Source organism: Melopsittacus undulatus, chromosome 6 (assembly GCF_012275295.1).
Source record: "Melopsittacus undulatus isolate bMelUnd1 chromosome 6, bMelUnd1.mat.Z, whole genome shotgun sequence".
In the NCBI taxonomy this organism is placed as follows: domain Eukaryota; kingdom Metazoa; phylum Chordata; class Aves; order Psittaciformes; family Psittaculidae; genus Melopsittacus; species Melopsittacus undulatus.
In genome coordinates, this window is record NC_047532.1 from 45,499,215 (window position 1) to 45,521,194 (window position 21,980).

Genomic DNA, 21,980 nt, shown 5'->3' on the forward strand with positions numbered 1-21,980 from the left:
CAGTAGTTATCAGGCCTCTTTTCTAAGTCTTTATTCCAACATGTGCATGTTCTGAAACTTTTTACAAGAAAACAAAGGCAAAAACAATTAAGTTGTGAAATCGCTTCACTTCAGTAGAAAAGGCGAGTCTCAAGAGCCGCAGAGGCCTTCGTTCACAGGCTGCGGCTGATGCTCCGGTATGGAATCTGGCACCTTTTAGCCAACCCTGCCCAAGACTCCGTAGGGGGCTACATAGACTCAGGTTACTGGGCAGAAACAGCACCTCGGGATAATGAAGAAAGGGGAACCAGAGATTCACCAGCACCCCCCCCCCATCACCCCCCTACACACAACCTGGGCGAATCACGAGCATGAACCCCCACCTACGCCTCCTTACCCCGACCCCTCCGCTCTCAACACCTCTTCCTATCTCCCCTCGCCCTAATACGTCACTTCCTGGGGGCGGGCCGGAGCTCCGCCAGCCGCGGGGTGTCAGCAGCCGTCCTGTGATGGCGGCGGTGGGGAGCTGGCAGCTGTGGCGCCTGGGGGCGCCGGGGGGGCTGTGCTGCTCCTAATCGGCGTCTGGTCCCTGCGCCATGGGGAGGAGCCGCGGTCGGCGGCTGGCCTGAGTCGGTGGTGGTGGCGGCGGCGACAGCGGAAGGCGCGGCATTGCCAAGGGAGACCCGCCGCTGGGGCCGCGACCTGTGCCTCCGGGGATGTTGCGGTGGGTCCGGCAGCAGCTGGTAGGTGCTTCCCGTCGCCGCGAGGTGGGGAGGGCCCAGCGCCGGGACATGGCTGCGTGCTCGTTCTCCTCGGTCCGGCCCTCCAGGATGGCCACATCCTGACGTCTCTGCCCGGGCCGCTGCCGCCGATGGGATCCCTGGAGAAAGCGGGGTTGCGAGCGGGTGGGCGGATTGAGGGGGCGCAGGGATGGAGTGTATGAGGGAGGAGAGGTCTTCTCCCGCCGGGAGCAGGGAGGTGCAGAGGCTGGAGAGGCCTGCAGTTTTCTTTGGATCATGGGACCATGGAGTGGGTTGGGTTCGAAAGGACATTAAAGATCATGTATTTTCAATCCCTCTGCTACGGGCAGGAATATCTTCCACTAGACCAGGTTGCTTCAAGCCCCGTCCAACGTGGCTTTGAGCACTGCCGGGGATGGGGCGGCCACAGCTTCTCTGGAGAACATGTTCCAGTGTTTTTTTAGGTTTCCTTTTTAACATGTATTGGAAGGTTTGGGGTGTTTTGGGTTTGTCTTTGTGGTGGTGTTCTGGTTTTTGGTTTGTTGTGGTTTTTTTTTCCCCTTGGAACCATGTTGACCCAGAGAAACAGGCATTCGCTTACCTCTGGTCTCCGTTGGGAAGGGCTCCCCAACTTTTTTTCACGGAGGAATGACGGTGCCTCTTTCTGTGGACGGACACTTAGGAGATTTGCTGGCCTCTCTTCCTCCTTCACGTTGCGAAATCTCTTAAGGCTTTCTTCACCCGATGCACATGTATTTACCTGTACCTGAGAGCTTTGCAGATGTTGTCTCTATGTGTGTATTAGGGCTTTGAAAGCGACGAGAAATTGAATAAAAACATCTGTGAAATGCTTTTCGCGGAGGAAATCAGTTGAAAAAGGCTGCAGTTAAGAGTGTCTGTCGCCTGTTAAAAAGGCGCTGCTTTTAGTGCTTGTGTTATAACGTGCAGGGGAAGTAAGCCGTCTGTGACTGCAGTGTCTGTGGTACTGTAGCACAGAAGTACAGTAAGTTTGGCTATAGAGTGTGTATTTGTGCTTGAGCTTGATGTCGCAACAGGTTTTGAAAACAGTGTTCTTATCCATACAGGAGGGTTAGAATCAGGCAAATATGTAGGACTGATTTAAGTGGGATATTTTTGTACTACTAGTACAAAAGAAAAATGTTGATGTGCAGAAATGTTGGAAACTAGTTAGGGATTGGGGAAAGGGGGACAGACTGACTGGTACTTTGTCGAAGGTGCTTTTAGGTAATTAGTAAGTACTCTCTGTATGAAACTCACAAACGTTTTGCAACTTCTTGTTTGTCTAAGAGGACAGTATTTTATATACCCATTAATGAGATCATATGGTCTTGAGAACCTGCATTCTCAAGAGTTGTTAAAGGGGCAGGGAAAATTAATTGGGTGGTCTTAGAGGTAAGTAATGAGAGGATCTGGTAGGGAATTCAAATTATTTCAGCACATTTCTTTTTAAGAAGAGGAGACATGCTGAAAATGTAATACTTTCTTTGCCTTTATCATGGTCTTACAGGCCCAAAATGATTTTCTAACTGAGGTATTATTTGTCTATTCCGTGATATAACAGGAATTGGTGATAGTGCTAATGTTGCTCAGTCTTCAGTGCCTACTGTGGGACTGTCAAAAATTGTCAGTTTGGTTTTGTATCTTGGCCTTCAGTCTGCTTTGTTTGCTCAGAAACAATTAGCACCACCCTGCATAAACAGTTTATCAGTTTTCCTTCATCTGATGCTGTCCTGTGCAAAGTAAGCTGCATAGCAAGTCATTAACAGTGTGCAACTATGAAGTTAATATAGTATCGTTAGTTAATAGTTGGAAGTACTGAAGTTTTAGTTATATCATCATCATGATATAATTTTATATTTGTATCTTGTTATATGAGATATAAATGAGATATATGATAAAGTTTTATAGTGCTATGTCACTATCGTGAGATAGTTTTACCAAGTTTTAGTTGTAACTCCTTTTGTCTCTACATTTTTTTAGTAAGTCATTGTTTTCAGTTAAATGCCCTGGTATATTTCAGACAGAAGCGTTAAGCAGGAAGGATGCCTGCTTTCTAGTTCCAGTTCTGTTACCTTGAGATCTCAGGGATCAGTAGGCATGTGGATTTGCTGAGGGTTGCATAACACCACAGACACAGCTAGCTCTGCTTGAAAAAAGCGACTGGGTAAATAACAGTTGATAGGAAGCATAATTAATATTCAGGAATAGTACAGTATATTTTATTTGCATTTCCAGATATGATGGGTTAGACTACATAGCTCTGTACAGCAGAATGCTGTTGTGACCCTCCTGGTCAAGTGTGTGCAGTGCCAACACAAAAGAAGAGTACAGTGGCATTTGTAATGCTCAGTGACTTTCTGTACCACTTCTAGTTTAATAGATTTATTAATAGTTTGGTCTGTGCTAATGTCCTGATGGTGCACATGGAGTGTTAGGAGCTGTTGCAGTGGTATTAAAAGAAAGTACTGACAACTTCAGTTGTTTGGCAAGGAGGTCTCCCAAAATTGTGATTGAACACCTTTGTACGTATGATCTTAGCTACCTGTCAAGTGAAGAAGGGTCTCTGGATTTCCATTCTAGTTGCAGTTATGTAGAGTTTGAGCACTTTGATCTGTTATCTAACAGTTCAGTGATGTTCAATGATGTACAAAACCTAAGAGCCGGCTAGTCTCTCTTTGTGTTTTGTTTTTTGTTTTTTTTTTTTTAATGATAGTTCAAGAGAAGCAGAATTATGCTATATTAGGCAGAGTATCTTCTTCCTATAGTTTAAGAATCCAAGTGCTCTTGTGCACCAACAACAACTTTTACACTATGCAGAGCAAGGTATTCAGGCACTTGCAGCTTTGCTGTTTAAGTGGAAGTCAAAAGATAGAATATGTGGATTAATTCCTTAATTCATTTGGATCAGTTTCTTCTGACTGGAAGACCTAGTTACTAGCCTATTTTATATAATGGTTATAGGAAGGCTCAGATTGTGAGGAACATCAGTTCATCTAGTCCAGAAGTTGTATGCAGAGCTCACCACAGGGAATGTTTTCAGCTGCTTTGCATTGGTTGTCCCTGTCACACCCCATGCACCTCTAGCCCCAGGGGCAGTATCACAGCATTATTAGGGTTGGAAGGGACCTTTGAAGATCATCTCGTCCTACCAATATTTGTAATGGTGTTCTTGTTCATTTTTCATTCTAATAAAAGTTTCTTCTACTAATAAGGGAAATGTCCTTGAATAGATTAGCACTAGAGGACTGTATGTTTGGGACATTCTTCTCTTTCAGGTGTTGGTGTCTATTAAGATGTTCTGAGAGTGCAGATGCTGTTCTGTGATAGCTTGTAGTGATTGGCCTTCTGAACAAGGTGGGCAGTGTTTGATCTCATTATTTGCACGAATGCGTTTTATTTTCACTTAATCATTTCATAGAATTGAGCCAATGCAGTTACTATTTCCTCTCCCACACCCCTCCCAAAGTATTTTCTGTTTTCTTTGAATGTTGCAAGTACTTTGAACTAATCCAGACAGAGAATCCTGGTCTTGAAATTACATTGCTTTTCTGGAGTACAACTTTCCCTTCTTTCTTAGTTGTCATTGAAGTCTGTTCCCCTTTTTGGCTAAAATTAGGTGAGTGTTTGTTACTGTATACTGGATAAAAACATGCATATTTGCTCAGAAGAGGTCATCTAGTTCAGACTACCCAGCCAATACATTCTGTATTGTCCCAGAAGAATTAGTGAGATGTGTGTTAGAACAAATGAAACTACTTTAGAGTAATTTGAGAACTGGGGGTTAATGACTTCCCTCCTGTAACTTCATACATATTTTTTTTGTTAGAGATACTCTGTGATCTGCTGGGCTAGTCCTTCTGTTGTGTTTGGGTCTTCTAACCTTATTTTCTTTTTATATTCTGTGACTGCTGAAGGGTAATACATTTGTAGCACAGTGTGTTCCAAAGCATGCAGAACCTGGCCCTGTCTTCAGCCTGCTGTCTGTTCCAAATGGAGACATCCATTCTGTCCAGTCTTAATTTTTAAAGTCTTATCATCTCATAAAAATTAAATTGTAAATTTATAAATTGCCTACCAAAACCTAATCAAATCACTGCTTCTTTTAAAGACCATTTTAAAAATGGGAAGTTCAGCTGTCTTGCTGTCAGACTTGGACGCTTGACCTGTATCTTGTCCTATTCTTTTTTCTTTTTTTTTTTTCTGGCCATGAATTTTTGCAGCAGCAGGTTTTTATTGTGCCAGATTTCCACTTGTCATGCAATAATATGACCATTTAATTGACTGTATGATATTCCTGCAATAACAGTATCCTGCTCCCTTAGCTATTAAGGGAGTCTATAAATTCTATTTATATTTTATGTGACTGAGTGAGAAAAATACTACTTTCTTGACAAAGAGCAAAAGCTTTTAGTGTTCTGGTTGTAGGTAGATGGTCAGGGTAGAAGATTCTGTTTATTACCAAGAGGTTGTCTTGTGAACTCTCATCAGAAGGTAAAAGTGATCTAAGGCAAGTAAAGATGTGCTGAATTTAATAACATTCAACATATGTTTTAGATATCATTGAAATTGTTTTTCTTGTTTGGAAGGGTTGGTTAAATTCATTAAAACTTGTTTGCTCTCTTCTGGGGTGGAGAGATAGTAGTCACAAGAGAAAAAATTCTGTGTTTGAATTTCATTAAAAACATTTTGACTTTTGCCTTTCACTAGTGATGTCATCTGGTTTTCTTTATTGTATTGTTGTGTCCTTGGTAGTTATAACTGGTTTTGTAACTATTTCACCATAAAAAAGGTATCTGCAGAACACCTCTAGAAAAACTCCTTGAATTTCTAGCACAAAATCTGTTTGTAAGAGAGCAAATAAGAGCTGCAGCAGAATAGATCTGACAAAGTGCCTCTGTAAACACAAGGTCATATTTTCCATCAAAACACAGGTGACATTTGCAGCTAGGCATTTTTTTTAATATAAACCTTTTTTCAATTGCTTTCAAAAAACCACTTAGCAACAGTACAGACTATAGTAGAAAAGAGGTACAGTAGGACTGAGAGCTACACCATGATTTAAAAAACAAACCTCTGCAATTCCTTGGCTTCCCACATGCTGTGATTTAAATGGATTTTTTTCTTGTTTACTTTGAGTAAAATAAGCATGGGAATGGAGAGGTTTCATGTAAATGGGAAGGAGAGATAACGATGGAGACAAAGGCAAGCTGTTTTCATCCTGAAATATTTTGCCAGGGAAAGAAGGCTTATATGATTTATACCTAAAAATATACGTTGTTACATTTTGTTACCTGTTTCGTTTCCCTTTTGCCTCTTTTTGGTCTGGTTTTATGGGTGGCTCTGCTAATTTTTTGCAGATCTTTAGATTGCAACAAAATAGGAAGCTTAAGATTTAGCAAGCTTTGAGGATAAACTAGTTTGTAGACATGTCTGAAAGCAGGACATTAAACTGATACTTAGTTCATAAGTCATGTTTGTAGTGGAATTAAATAGTAAAGTGATATTTGAGTGGATTAGACTAAAAATTGCAATGTTAATTTTTACAGAATATGCTTTATCAAAGCATATTAAAAGGAAGAGCTAGACAGTTCTTGCTATAACTAACTAAATTATCTTCCTGTGAAATTTGTTGAGCAGCAAGAGTCAAGGCAACTGTCAGTATAATTTTGGCACACATTTTGAAAAATCCTTAAGATTTATTATCTAGGGGTGTTTTGGGGGAAGAATTTTTTGAGAAGTGTTGTTTGTTTATTGGGGGGGGGTTCATACTGAAGGTAGATGTGAACTAGCATAAGTAGCTGTAGCCTGCTGGAACCAGTATAAATATGGTGGTTTTCAATATTCTGATGGGATAATGGTCACGCAAGTAGCCCAGAACAGGAGTCCTTTATGCTTGCGGAAAATAGTTTTATAAATGACTCAAAGCAGCAGGTAAAGAGCATTTTGTTTTAAGGTAATAGCACACAGTATGCAAGCACATGAAGAAATGTATGATTTCTCTGAATTTGTCCTGTCATGGACTTGACATGTGTATGGTGAAATTGCTAGCTACAAAGTTGAAATTGCCTTCTAATTTTAAATGGAATTTCATAACCTGTCACAAATTTGGATGCCTTATTTAATACTGAAAATTAAAGAAAAATATTTCTGCTATAAAATAACTTAAATGAATCCAGGGACTATGTAGAAAGGATACAGTTAGGGGTTGTATTTTTGAGAGAGTGTGTTTTTTTCTAGGTATAGGATAACAAAAGAAGCGTGATCAGCAGGTAAAAGGAGGTGATCCTGCCCCTCTCTCTGCTCTTGTCAGACATCACTTGGAGTATTGCGTGCAGTTCTGGTACCCTCAACGTAAAAAGGACATGGAACTGTTGGAACAAGTCCAGAGGAGGGCCACAAGGATGATCAGGGGACTGGAGTACCTCCCATATGAAGACAGGCTGAGAAAGTTGGGGCTGTTCAGTCTGGAGAAGAGAAGGCTGCGTGGAGACCTCATAGCAGCCTTCCAGTATCTGAAGGGGGCCTACAGGGATGCTGGGGAGGGACTATTCATTAGGGACTGTAGTGATAGGACAAGGGGTAACAGGTTGAAACTTAAACAGCAGAGGTTTAGACTGGATATAAGGAAGAAATTTTTTACTGTTAGGGTGGTGAGGTACTGAAATGGGCTGTCGAGGGAGGTGGTGAATGCTCCCTCCCTGACAGTGTTCAAGGCCAGGTTGGATGAAGCCTTGAGTGATATGGTTTAGTGTAAGGTGTCCCTGCCCATGGCAGGGGGGTTGGAACTAGATGATCTTGAGGTCCTTTCCAACCCTAACTATTCTATGATTCTATGAGTCTATGTGTGTTGAATGTTTTGTTTACTCTATTGGTTCTGTATTTCTTAGTGTAATTTTGTTCATTAACTGCTATTTCTGTGTGATTGATTATTGCAGAATTGTAGCACATTCCATGCTCAAGTACCTCATATATTTTGAGCAGCTTTCTTGAAAGTGGGTATTGATTTTTGATATCTCAATTCTTATTTTATAAAATAAGATTCCCTATAGTTACCTTCTCATGGGTGTCTAAAGTTACCCTTCAGCTTTGAAAATCTTGTGTATTCTCTGTTTGTATGTGTCTGAGAGGGAGATGATGTACATAAGGACAACTAATTGGTGGAGCCCACAGAAGAAAACTGTTAGTTCTGAAATTGAAACTGTGTGGTTTGAACTTCAAAGACATCTTCATTCTCCCTTCTTTAGAGCAGTGGGCTACTTTGGGAGTCAATGCAAAAGACCAAATGTTTTAGACACAGATACAGTCAAACTTCAAGTTCTTTTAGACCACTGGTAGTTCATCATGATGCTTTTTTTAATCTCTCAGGAAAAAAATTAGAGAGCACTGAATGGCCTTGCAAAATAGTTTTGGAGCCACTAGCCCTTACTTTGAGGTTAGCTTGTCTAAAATCTGAATGTTAATTAAATTGTTTGCTTAATTGAATTGAAGATGCATTTATTGTAAAGTCTGTTTTATGTCAAAAAGCATCTGAGAAAAAGTAGCACAGGATCTGTTCATTATTGTTAATTTTCATAATCTGTGTGTCTGAGTATAAACGAGAGCATCCTGAAATAAAGCAACAAATGAGGAATGTCTTATTGGCATTTAGGTGATCAAATACGTTGAATGCAAGAAGATAAGAGTTCTAATAATCCTGTGGCAAAAGTGAAAAGCTTGGAGTTCTGTTGAAGATAGCCACAAAAGAATAGCTATTATAAAGCATTAGGTTTGTTTTATCATATGAAGTCCAGAATGGATTATGCTTTGTAAATACTGTGATTTGGTATGTAGAGGAGGATAGGAAAGATAGTTCCTTAATTAATGCGAAGGTGGACTATTTTAAAATTAAGCAGTGTACCTAAATCTCTTAAAATTTTTCACTACTAAGAGAAACTGGGTATGTCAGAAGCATTTTTGAGAGTCTTATGTTAGAAAGCCTAACTTGCCTGCTCAGCTTGCTTTTGCTTTCTGATTTTATTGATGTTACAAGACCAGTATGTTTGGCATCAGTCACCTGAGTAGAGAAACTGGAACAGGGAAGTATGGTAGCAGTGAATAAGGCCAATTTACCTTGCTTGTTATTCATGCAGATAAAGATAGATGGTTGTTTTTTTTTTAAATAGGGATTTTCCCAAGTTATTTTTTGTTGGCATTTTTACAAAATAAGGTAAAATCAGAACAACTTGAGCTGTATGTGTCTAGGATATTGTTCCAAGCATCAGTATGACTGTTCTAATTACAGTACTAAGCATTTTTTTACCTTTGTAAAAGGAAGGATTATTGCTCCATGATTTCTTAGGCCTTGTTTCCTTGAATGCTTATTTTCACAAAATAATGTAGTTTGGTCATGAGTCTTTTAGGAGGTTACAATATAATTTGTTGTCATGTATTTAAAAATTACTGTAGATACACTAAGCTGGAAGAGGAAGTTGCATGTGTTCGGCTTTTTGTACTGTTTTATCTATTTACTGCAGTGATATTTCAAAGAGGAGGAGCAAATTGCATGGCACTATGTAAACCTCAGGATGCTTCAGCTGATTTGCTGCTTTAATTGTTAGAGCAGTGTTTAAAATTTCTGTAAGAACCTGTTTCTTCCTTCACGCTAACCTTTGATATGACAAATTCAGTTTGACTACTGCCCAGTTATGTGACTGAAAGAATTATTGGCTGCCTGTTTTGAATACAAACTTACACAGACTTCTGAAAATGAGTATGGAGTGTGACTAGATCATCTTATCTAACACAGGGAAAAGTATTCCATGCCTTTGGGGAAACTGCTACTTTCTTTAGCAGTGTTCAGTGTGGTTTTTGAAAGGAAGAAGAGGATGTAATTGAGGCTTCCTTCTTTCAAATGCCTTTCACTGAAAAATGGTCACATAACAGAAATTCTTTTAGCAAATGTAATTTTGCTTCCCCCCCATCCCCCATAAAAACTGTGAATGATGAATACAAAACATTTGGGAGATCATGTTAAAATATACTAGCTTTATGCAAATCATAAACAAAATCTGCTTGTCACATTATTTGTAATTATCAGTGTATATCTTTTAAAGCTTGAAGCACTAACTGATTTGTTGTGTGCTGGTCTCACGTTGCTAATCATAGCTGAAAAACTTGTGGATTTTTTTGGTCTTATTTAACAGTGTTGAAGGGTGCATGGGGAGGGTATATGTACATGTATGCTGCCGTAAGTTAATAGTGGTATTAAAGAAATAAGGAGTCTGTAGTAGATGGGATATATTACATCAACAAGTTGAGTAAGCATTTTTTCTTCTTTTTTCTTTTTTTTTGTTGTTGTTTACACTTGCAGCTGTTGGGAGGGCAGTCTCATCCCTTGCACAGTTCTTTTTCATAGTGTTCTTCTCAATTGCTTTTTTCTCCAGTTGCCTAATTTGTTGTTCATGCTAATAATGCTTCCTCAGCAGCAATATAAAACTCTTTGTTTTATTTGCAGTTGATTCATGTAATGCATCTGATTAATACGCCTTAAATATGAAGTTTTGTAATAAACTCAGCTTTACTTGTTATGAAGTAATGAGTATGCATTTAGGTAGAAATCACTCCACTAGATAACTGCAGGAAAACTTTTGTTGAAATATAGTGGTGACAACTGAATCTTTTTGCAAGACTCAGAATTTATTTTAGGGATCCTGTGTTCATGCTATTTAGCCGCAAAAATCTTTTGACAAGGGCATGTTACCCTAGTTTTGCAGCTGAGTTTGATAATGACATTAGAAAGAGCAAGAGCTGTCCATATGTGAAATTAGGAAACAGTGTGCTTTCTGTACATCTTTGGTGATTTTTTTAATAGATATATGCTGGGCAGAAATTTGGAGTGTAAGTCATTTTGGTGTCAGGAGCAGAATCTGTTCATATACAGAAAAGTTAAAGGTATTTCAGTTCTTGAATAAGTTCAGTGTCTGTGCAGAATCTTCCTTGGAGAGATGCAGAATTAAAATTTCTTTGGAAGATCTTAGTTGCAGTCTCATCAGCTGACTATGTGATGACAGGGTTTTTTGGTAATTTCAAGTGATCTTTCATAGTTACAGACATGAAACTTAGGAAATCTGGGTTCTGTTCCCAGCTCTGACTTAATTCCTGCTGTGATTGCAGTCAGGTGACTAAGGTTGTTAAGGATGTGTCCTTTTCCAACCACAGCTCTGATAAATGAAGAGGTTTTTGTCCCCAGCCTGCCTGGCTTGCGCATTGCCATCTCTATAGATCTGCTGACTGCACAGCTTCTGTGCTTACTCTGTGGTAAATTTCAGCAAAACAGAGTTAAATGTGTCTAGACTGAAATTTTAAGCTGTTTTAACTGCACAGCTGTACCTGTAAACTCATATGACCAGAGATGTGATTTGGAAAATAGATTCTGTGCCTTTTATCAAGTGTGCTTCAGCAGATGTATTCTACTGATAGAAGTCCTTCTGCAGTTAGGCTTGAGTTGTGTGGAGGTCTACACTTTTTTATAATAAAAATGTCACTAAACTCATCAGCTTTTAGGTATATAAAAATTCAGTGATACATTAGTCACTTTAAAATACTTTATTAACTTTCAGCAAATGATGTGGGGATTAGTATTTATCACAAGGAACTCCCTGTTGCTTTCTTTGCTTTGTATGGTTTGGTTGTTTTTTTCTGGTTGGTTGCTTTGATTTCGTTTTTTCCTTGCTTTACATCTGATTTAGAGTTGAGGGTTTTCAGGCTGTAGAATATGACTTTCCAAAGTGAGGATGTCCGGCAATTTGTGAGTGACAGACATTTTATGAGAGAAGAAAGAGCTGTGTGCGTAGTCTTATTAATTAAGCACATTTTTTCTTGCATTCAAAACACTTTTGTTGTGGCATCTTCTGTATTCATTTGAAAATAGTGTGTCACTAATGTCAAATAGCCAAAATTTTAGAATGTCAGCATTTAACAGGTACTTTTTTAAAAAAAAAACACCTTATTTTCTTTCTTGTATCTCTTTTCTTAAAGTCATGGGCAGTTCTTTTCTTCTTGTTTCTGACATCTATGTATATTTTTCCTGTCCTTTTCCCTGTCTACTTTTTTGTCTCCTTGCTCCACTCTTATCTTTAAACAAGCTTTCACACTGGCGCGTGTGACCAGAGCAGCCTTCCACAGCTTGTCATCTAAAGTTTATTCTCCTTCAAATCTCTTTGAAAAATCCCCTTTCCTTTCTTTCTCCGTTCTTTGTTCTGGATCTCTTCCTTTCTGAAGGAAAATGTTTCTGTAGTAATGATGCCAAATAATAAAAAAAAAATACATTTGAGAGGATTTTAAAATTAGTCATTTACTTTAAAATGACATCATCCTGAATGTGACCATACTTAACAACCTGTATTAGAGATAGGCATGAATTAAAGGAAATTCTTGGTTGGTTAAACCAACCACTTTTTATGTAGCTCATTGTGCTTGCTGTTCTTCATCCTCTGTAGTTAACTGGTACAGAAATATCTTCCATTGGAGTTCTGTAAAGCGTCAGTTTTTACTGACACAGATCAGGACCTGAGCCTGGTTTCACAAGTGGAGTAACACAACTGCAAAGGTGATTTCCTCACCTCTAGCAATGAAATGGGTGATGTCTTTTCACTTGGCATCAAAGAACAAGGAAACTGTATACAGTACAGAGTTGGTTCTAAGATTAGGAATGTGTGATGCGCATGCTGAAATTCACCACTTTCTGGACAATCACTGATTCCTTTACTAACAATTTCAGTAGCTTGTTACATGTCTTGAAGCTTTTTGTTTTTTATTTTAGTAGTTTTTTTGGCCTGAATTATTACTGGTTTACTGTCTTACTGTATTTTGCCATCACCTGCTTCTCCAGGTCAGTACATTAGAGCTAGGAAGAGTTCTGGTGAGTCATGTAGCCTCAGGAAAAGCTCAATTAAAGATAGACTTGAATGACCTAGATACAAGCCCTTGTGTTACAGAGACATTGCAACCTTCCCATGTGACTTATTTTGGTTTTTAATTATTTGTTTCTATAAAGAAGGATTTTTTTTTCCTGTTTTTCCAATATCCGAACTTAAGTTATCTTAGCTGCAACTTAAGCCTAGTTCTTCTTCCTTCAGATTACCCCATTTCTTAGCGGAACACTCTTTTATATATCAGAAAATGCGCTAGTGTATCCCAAGTTTTCTCTCCTCTAGGCTAAATGATTCCAATTTGATTGCACTTGGCTTTTTAGATTGTTCAGCCTTGCATTATAAGTCATATTTTTAGGATCTCTTGTGGCTCATGGTCCACTCCTCTAGATACTGTCCAGTTGGTTCACAGTGCTTCAGTTGTGGCTCCCACTCCTCCTCCAGCCTCCTTAGTACCAAGGACCTTTTTCTTAATGGGATGACATTACTGACTCACATTAAGCCTGTGATCAGCTGTAGCCTTTTGATTGTCATCTTCAGAACTGTTTATACAGGCTTCTACTCTCTTTGTGTAGATGCAGTCATTTGTATCTAACTGCTGCCTCTTTCAGTCTTCTGTGTGTATGGTTGATCAAGGTGATTTTGAAATTTTTCTTTTAATTTGGAGTTCTTGCAGTCCTGAGGTGGTGTCATCTGCAGGTTTAACACCTGTATTCCCCTTTCCCCCACAGAGACAGCTGATGAAAATACTAACTAGTAGACCTGAAACAGGGCTTTGGTTTCTAGGGATCTTCTGTTTTGGCAGGAAACTATTGACTGGTATTTCTGAGGGGTTTGTTGTTGTTGTTAGGTTTTTTTTTTGGTGGGGTTTTTTGTTTTTTTTTTTAATGCATCTGCTGGTGGTGATGTTAGGAAATCACATTTGAGATTAGACAAAATATTAGTTCTTGGAGATAGAACTTGTTTAGGAAAATAGTGTTGTCTAGGCACATGCAAATGCTTTTTTATTTTAAGCTGGTGGGAATCTTCAAAACCCAGTTATCACAACATACTAGTATGACTTTTTTCTTAATCTTTTGTTTTTATCAGAATCTGTTTCATTAGGGTTATCAGGAGCATGGCTGTGAATACATTAATTTACACGTTTTGTTTCCTATTCAAAAGCCACTATTCTAAGCTGCTGCTTGATATCTGAATGTCATTTTTCAGGACAAAGATAATTTTACAAAACTACAATTAATAAAACAGGTTTTGTTGGTTTGTTTTTTTTTTAATTTTGTGTTTTAGGGTTTTGACCCACCGCATCAAAGCGATACAAGAACTATTTATATAGCTAATCGTTTTCCCCAGCATGGCCATTATGTTCCTCAGAAGTTTGTGGACAACAGAATTGTATCATCCAAGGTAAGGAATAAGTTTGGCATGGGAAAGCCACTTGTACTTAAGAAGCAGTGTAGTGAATGTGCATGTGTGTATTATGTCTCATGGTGCATTGACAATATTAAAAATGAAAGAAGCTAACCTGTTTTGAGGAAAAAGCTAGATTGTTTCCTGTGTAGTTTTTCTCCTGCTTGCATGCCTATTTCCTCAGACTTTGACTAAGTACAGAACAATTAAGCATGTTGGTCAGAACTTTGGAAGAAAAGTAGGATTTAAACCATTGTTACCTGTGTCTGGATGTGATGCACAGAACCACTTTTAAAAGGAAGGCTGAAGCTGGTTGTGAAGATTTATAGAATAGCCAAAATGTAAGCTAGTACTCTGCATAAAATAAATCAGCAATGGACTGCAGTCCATTCCCTCCTAGTGTGGCTTTTGATTCACATAGAATCTGATAGAACTGATGGTGGGGATGTGTGTTGTCACTGTGGTGTAGGACAAAGTTACAGATACAAGGATTAATTTGTTCTCTGCTACTCAGGATGCAAGCAGACAAATAACTCCAGCTGCTCCTATCCTTGTTGGTAGGAAAATATTTAAAACTTTGCCTGTAAAGGCAACCCAGCTGCTACTGATGCTTCCCTGCTACCTGTATTTAGAACAAAAAAACAACCAACCAACCAAACCAAACCAAAACAATCTACCCAGAACTCAAAGGGTACAGTAGTTTTCTGTGAGAGTAGAGCAAGACCAGATGGTTTGAGGGAGGGAATATGGAAAATGAAAAGATTTAGCTGAATTTCACTGGAAAACTGTTCAGTGTGTCATAACTGTTCTTCTCTCTCTCCCTTTTTCCTCTTCAGTATACGGTGTGGAATTTTGTTCCAAAAAACTTATTTGAGCAGTTCAGAAGAGTAGCTAACTTTTATTTTCTGATTATATTTTTGGTTCAGGTAAGTTAAATAATACTGAAATTGCAATTCATGTTGTAAATTCTGCCATTGATTTTTGTTCTGTTAATTTAACTTCTTACGTATTCTGTCTCTAAAAAAAAAACAGCACATTTGCAGTTTCCCTTGGAAAATAACATAATTTAAAAAGAGTTACACCCAAGTTTATATACTCTCTTTAGGTTTTATCTTCATGAATACTAATGTATTTAATTGTGCAGCTTCTAAGTCCATTGCACTGCCAGCACAGGGACTCAACTGTCTGCAGTTTTTAATCCTGTGTCCCTTGCTCTTTCACATTTAGAAAGAATTAACTTTATAATAGGCTGAAAATTCCTGTATTGGGAGTTACTAAAATCATACAGTTCTAACTTAGTTGAACAGAATGTGTTGTCCATTCCATCTTCCCAGTTAAAAATACTAACTTCGTCATTCCTGTTACGATGTTTCGTGCTGTTTAATATTATAACTTGAGGAAGATGGGGGTATGCTGGAGATGAAACATAAATGTTACTTAAAGTAACCATGGATGGTGTTGCTTTTTTAAGCCTTTTATTTCTTTTCAGTGCAAATTTACCACTTTAGTTGATTTTTGAGTCATATTCTCTTCAAACTATTAGACTTCAGTGATATCTAAATGATGTCCATGAAAAATTTGGATCTAAAGGCAGAACTACTCGGAGTGTAATCCTTTTCTAGCGGTTTGTGACTCAAGTGAGTGCCCTAATTTGTGTGGGAAATGCATATATGCCTGTATTCTTGGAAATCAAATGGGAGAAAAGCTGCAGTCATTTTTGTTCATTTATTGGGGTGGAATTCTGGTTTTAATGAAATCCATTAGCATCTAATACTCTTTTTATGAGGAAACGTACCTTTAAAAGTTGATCACCATGGTATCTTCTCTGTCATATGAATCTCATGTGACCAGGATGCAGTGTTTGTCATTACCACCATATTCCACTGTGGATGACAGACCTGAAGCAGGTTTTCATTATATGATTTAAACATGCAGCACAGTTCAGTTCACCTTATTTACCACACTGATGCATGCCAAAAACATGGTGACAGACTGCATTTTGGTCCTGTGAGGTTCCACACCAGCTGTGTGATGGATGTGTGTCCAGCTGTGTAGCAGACAAATGGCCATGGTGTTGTCGTGGGAGAGGCAAAAGGAGCAGGCTGCCATGACAACTCCCCTAGCACAAAACTTGCACCATTTTCATATATGAGCCTCCCTTGAGAAAGGAGGAGAGTGTAGATGGCAAAAATGGCATGGGAACCCTGTCCAGCCAAAAATCAGATGCTGTTGGCATGGATTTTCTTGGACAACATGCTGCCAAGCTGAAATTGTAATGCTACAGTTGAAGAACAGACAATATTGGAGGCTAGATCTGGTGTTTTGTTTTTTTTTTTTTTTGCTGTGTTCTATAAACAGTTTCCGTGAAGAAAAAAGCAAGCTCATTCATGTGTGGTAAGATGGCATAATCTGTATTCTTTCTGAGGTTCTTGGCTCTTAACAGAGTAAGCTTCATGTATGACTATTTTTTTTTCTTCTTTAATGGTTCCCAAAGCAATGCCACAAGTTTCAGGTAAAGTGGATCAAATTGATGTCTGTGGTTTTGAATTGTTATTGTGTATATTTTCTTTACAGCACTTGACCATGCTGGTTTTTATCTGCAGCAGAGGCAAACCACTAACATACCTCCCCACATACAGAATTTTAGTGTACACACTGCACTTTTGGCATGCCAGCAGTAATAGCACAAATTGAAAAACTGCATGTTAACTTGGTGGAACCAGGCAGGAGCAGTCTAAGAAAGTGTTTTCTAATATCTAAGCTGTTGTAAATGACTATTTTTAACATTATTTTCATTTCTGAAGTGGATGTTATACTCTACATTGCCGTTAAGCAGTAGATTGTATGGAGTATTGAAACAGCTTCACAAAATCTAGGTTTTCTTCCTTTGTAATATACTTTTGAATTCATCTTTGTAGGATGAAAACATGCTAAGGACACTTAAAATCGGCACATGTGCTACAAATGTGACTGAGTGTTCTCTGCCTTAAGACCTTTGTTTGCATCATTATTAACATCATCAGGAACATAGTTTTGCTCCAGAAATACTGCAGAAAGTGCAGTAAAAATACTCATAATGAGGAGTTTGAAAAAATTGCAATTATAAAAATGCAACCGTGTATAATTTTTATATTTTCCTCTCTTCCAGCTCATGATAGATACCCCTACCAGCCCTATTACCAGTGGATTGCCATTATTCTTTGTCATAACTGTGACAGCCATAAAACAGGTAAAGGGAAAAAAAAACTTGTAGCACAAAGACTTTCTAAGGTAAAATTACTTAACAAAGTTTGACCAGCATATTGTTTACATACTAAAAAGAAATTTAAAAATGTGTCATTTTTACAAAGGATTTTGTATTTAATGTTTCTTGTTAGATGCTTGAACTTGAACATTTTGGTTAGTTGTCAAGCACTCAATGAATCACTATGGTACCCTTAAATGGATGATGAATGACTGTCAGACAGCATTTTTGTCTAAGCATTACATTTCACTTGTTATAAGACCTTTTCTGAAAGCTCCTCACTTATTCTTTTGGCACACCTCGCTACATATTAAAACCAATCTTTACACACTGAGAGCTTGGGTAGATTAAGCAACCCGTGTTTGTCAGTAGTTAAAAGGCAAATTTTGCCCCAAGGAGTATGATATCAAATGTATATTAACTGTAATCCTGTACCAGGTAAAGATCCAGTTTAGAAAGCTTCTGTTTTTGTTTTCTTTTTCTTTGATTACATAAAACATTTTGGAGTGCTTTATAGCACTTGAAATAACAGTAATCTTCTAAGTATGAGTTTAATAGAAATCTTATTCAAGCACCATACTATATCCTACTAAGACCTAGATGCCCTGGAAACAGAATGTTTAAAAAAAAAAGGAAGAAAAAAAAACAGAAAAAGAAAAGTCTTCTGTTTTCTTTAAACCCTTAGAGCTAGAAGAGAAAGAAACAAGCACATAAATAAAGAGGTGATGTGTATAAAACTATAACTTCTTCTGCAGGGAGGTAGTTTTCAGGAATTATCCCTTTCCAAGGGTTTGACAATGCTGTCTGGGGAAAAGATGCAGTCATAGCAACTGAAAAGTAAGCAGGAGACTGTTACAGACCTACAGCTGGAATTTCAATTTGTTTTCTGCCAGTAAGACCTAAAGCCAACCTGAAATAGGGCAAGGTAAAAATAACTCTAGCTTTCAAGTGGATAGAATGATGTTTGGGGCAGAGGGAATCTTACTGATGGAGTAATACTTGAATTAACATTTCCTCTTGTTTCTGTGCAGTTTGTATGTATAGAGTGTCCTAATCCTATTCAGTTGCATCATCACCCCCAAAAATCGCATGGTCAAGAGCTGTGGCAATAAGTAGGCAGTAGAAAATATCTGTTAAAGCTGTGTGAACTGAAAGATGGTGCAACTTAGTTACAAGGGTTTGGGTTTTTTTTTTCCCAGAAAGAAGTTGGACTTGTGTAAGTCTAAAATAGTCCAAAACAAACTTGTCACCACCTTGTTTCCAGATGTGCAATCTTGTGTTGGGAAGTTTAACTATCTTACTGTCAATTGTAAAGAGCAGATTCTGACATTTCTTCTAGAAGTTTCAAATCATTCATGTCTTTTCTGACTATCTTAATATGTCTGCAAGGATTATTGGAACCACCTAAACTGGTGTAATGGACTCTAATCTTTATCCTACCTGCTACAAAGTAGGCAAACAGTATTCACAAGCTATTATCTTGGAAAGACAATTCACTGTGCTATTTCCAACAGGCTGTCCTGAGAAAATGAAGATAAATCTGCTTTTGGAATGCAGTATGGTCTCAAAACCAGCTCCCAATTCCTCAAACCAGAAGTGGAATAGGAAGCAGATTTTAGGGGAAGAACTGAAAGCTGCGATGCACTGGTTCTGTACAAAGTTTCAGCAAGATAAATGTTAAACTATAACCTTTTAGTATCTTAAAAGATGGAGAAAAATAGAAGTGTTAGCTGTATGCAGGTTTGAGAAGTTTAGTAGTGAGTATAAAAACTCTCCTGTTTCCAGAAAGCCAGTTAATGTGGCACCTCTAGCAAAGCTCAGCTTTACTTTAATCTCAGCCAAGGTGATTGAACTTTCTCTTCTTAGCAGTGTAATTGCACCTTGGTCAGAAGGACATACAAGACTGCAAAGTGATGCAATTCATGCTGTGTCATTTTTTCGATCTTGTTAGCCAGAGCACTTTTCTCCTTACCCTTGTGAAGATGCCTGTGCAGTCCTCAGAGGAGTCCAAGATTAGAAAATAAATAAAAATGAAAGTTGAAAATAAAACCACAAAACAAAATTGAACAAAATAAAGGTATTTCCTAAGGAACTTCTGAAAACTTAGTCCATTTCAATAGGTTTATAGGTGTTTAGCAAATAAGCTCATTGGGCATAGATGTTTACACAAACGTCAGGTAAACTTCAAGTTTTGATTAAATATAGACCTGAGAATGAAAAACCTGCTAATATAATATGCAGGCCTGTTTGTTTTTTTGTTTGGTTTTCTCTAAGTACATTGCAGCAGTTATTCAAGTAGGAGTTAAGAATATAACATAATTGGGAGTTTTAAATCTTTTGTTTCTGTTCATGTAATTAAGCAGCATTCCCTGTACTCCTATTGAATATTTCTTTTTCACAGTGTTTTTGCAGTATTCGCAAGTGAGGATAAAACTCTCAAAAATACTGCAGTAGGTAAATTTGGGGGAGATTGAAACTGACCGCAGTAAGTTAAGAATTCCCTGGTGTGAGGTGTCACACTTGTGTTTTAGACAATAGGTGTCATGCGGAGAAATTGCTGGAATCTGTACTTTCTAAAGAAGATTAATTTCAGTTCTTTGCCAAATGCCCATATTGTGCAGCTGTTCAGGTTTATGAGACAAATGCCCCAAGGTTACTGGATGTTAGTTAAATCCTTATTTTGTTCTGTCAGTCACCTTTAACAAGGAGCTCTAGGTGATGACTCTTGCTTTTTCATATTGATCAGGAAAGATTCTTGAAAGAGTGTTAGGGGTTTGAGGATTCTGACTTCCCAGTATCTCTGTGTGGCTGCTATTCCTACACACTTAATTTTTTATTTTTAAGCAGTTGGCTTATAAAGCTTAAGAACTTACAAAGCCAGAATTGCAAAACTATGCTTTTAACATGCTAAATTCATCATATAACTTTCCTATGAATTCCCGTCAACTGCACAATTCTATAAACTTCATCTGCATTAGTACTCTATGTATTACAACATTCACATAATGTTTGTAATATTCTAGGATGAATTTGGATTATGCACACTTCCAAGAAAGTGGTTTTAACTCTTTCACGTGTTTTTATACCTGCAGAAAAACATTTTGGATAATGTCTTTATAACTGCAAACGTGTTGCAGGAGTCTTGACAAGATGTAAAAGCAGCTGAACTTCCTGCATAGGCTCATCCACTTCTTGTTCTTCCTCATGGGGCTTTCTAAACAGTACTGAGATTGTTCCTGACGATCAGGCTACTAGATTAAATAAGCAATGTATTGTTTATTCCTGGATCCACTCAGTGTATATTCCTGGATTCACTCATAAATGTTTGCATGTGTGTGAGTGGAGAAAAGGGTGTTTAAAGACATGCCGGTTATTGGGTAAAGGAAAACTGCTTAACTTATCCATTAAAAACCACATTTGCTGAGAACTGTTGCATTAGGACTCAAAAAGAACTAAAACCTTTTCAGTCATCTTCTCTTCCTGTACATCATGTACAAAATTAAGAAATCTTAAGATTTCATGCATAGGCTGTGACAGTAACTATAGTGCAATATGGTATGATGTGAGGATATTATTTCAGTCTGCTATTTCTCTTAAAAAAAAAACCCTTAAAAGTCACTGTTGCCAGTTTTGTATTATATTAATCCATACAGATAAAAGATTGAATTAATGCCTGTTCATCTCATCTACAGAAAATGTTACTGCCTGTTTGTTTTGACAGAACATGGGACTATTAAGTTTTTTTCACTACTTTTGCTACTTTATTTGCCTTTACTTGTGTAAAGTGAGCGAAAATTAAGAGGTTTCCCATATTCTTGAGTAACTGCTGTAGTAGAAGCTCAACAGAAATGAGTAACTGTATTCAGGCTGTACAGAAAATACTGTGAAGAACATTTGCTTAGAAGATACTTGTTATTCTTTATAGGTTTCTTGTTTAAAAAGTAAATTTGTGTGTGTTTTCCACAGGGTTATGAAGACTGGCTACGACACAAAGCAGACAATGAAGTGAACGGTGCTCCAGTTTATGTTGTTCGAAGTGGTGGCCTTGTGAAAACTAGATCTAAAAATATTCGGGTATGTGCCTAAGGACAAATTGAAAATTGTGTTTCTGTTGCATAGCTAATGTTCTTCTTCCATTACTAGTCATTGTGGCCTGTTTCGTCATGATTCAGTAACAATGCTGAAATGACTTTTAAAACTCTATTTGTATTAAAACACTTCTCTTTTGTGTTCACTTTGTTAGGTGGGGGACATTGTCAGAGTAGCCAAAGATGAGACTTTTCCTGTTGATCTGGTGCTTCTGTCATCTGATCGAGTGGACGGTTCATGCCATGTTACTACTGCAAGTTTGGATGGAGAGACCAATCTTAAGGTCTGGGTTACCATTATGAAATAGAATGTAGTTAATTTGCTATGCCATTTTTATTTCAGACTGTTGAAATAACTGCCCCCTCACACACACACCACCCCCTCCAGCCCCATAGTCCCTTATATTTAATTTAATGGACACTGTTTTACAGACACATGTTGCAGTCCCAGAAACAGCAGTGTTACAGTCTGTTGCCAACCTGGACAAACTTGTAGCTGTTATAGAATGTCAGCAACCAGAAGCGGATCTATACAGGTATCACCTTATTAGTAAATATTTTGAAATTAAATTAAAATGAGGTGTTTTAACAG

General features: G+C 38.0%; 1 protein-coding gene across 4 annotated transcripts in view; it reads left to right on the plus strand.

Annotated features, from left to right (window-relative positions):
- Window positions 1-466: 466 nt before the first annotated feature.
- The window catches only part of ATP11B (ATPase phospholipid transporting 11B (putative)), a 67,858-nt gene continuing 46,344 nt past the window's right edge, over window positions 467-21,980 (plus strand). For all 4 annotated transcript variants that reach the window (XM_005146930.3, XM_031047146.2, XM_031047147.2 and 1 more), the window contains exons 1-7: window positions 467-722; window positions 13,937-14,053; window positions 14,893-14,982; window positions 17,205-17,285; window positions 21,267-21,374; window positions 21,544-21,672; window positions 21,821-21,924. In XM_005146930.3, the coding sequence (XP_005146987.2) occupies window positions 696-722; window positions 13,937-14,053; window positions 14,893-14,982; window positions 17,205-17,285; window positions 21,267-21,374; window positions 21,544-21,672; window positions 21,821-21,924 (656 nt within the window). In that variant the 5' untranslated portion in view covers window positions 467-695. The remainder of the gene's footprint in view (window positions 723-13,936; window positions 14,054-14,892; window positions 14,983-17,204; window positions 17,286-21,266; window positions 21,375-21,543; window positions 21,673-21,820; window positions 21,925-21,980) is intronic.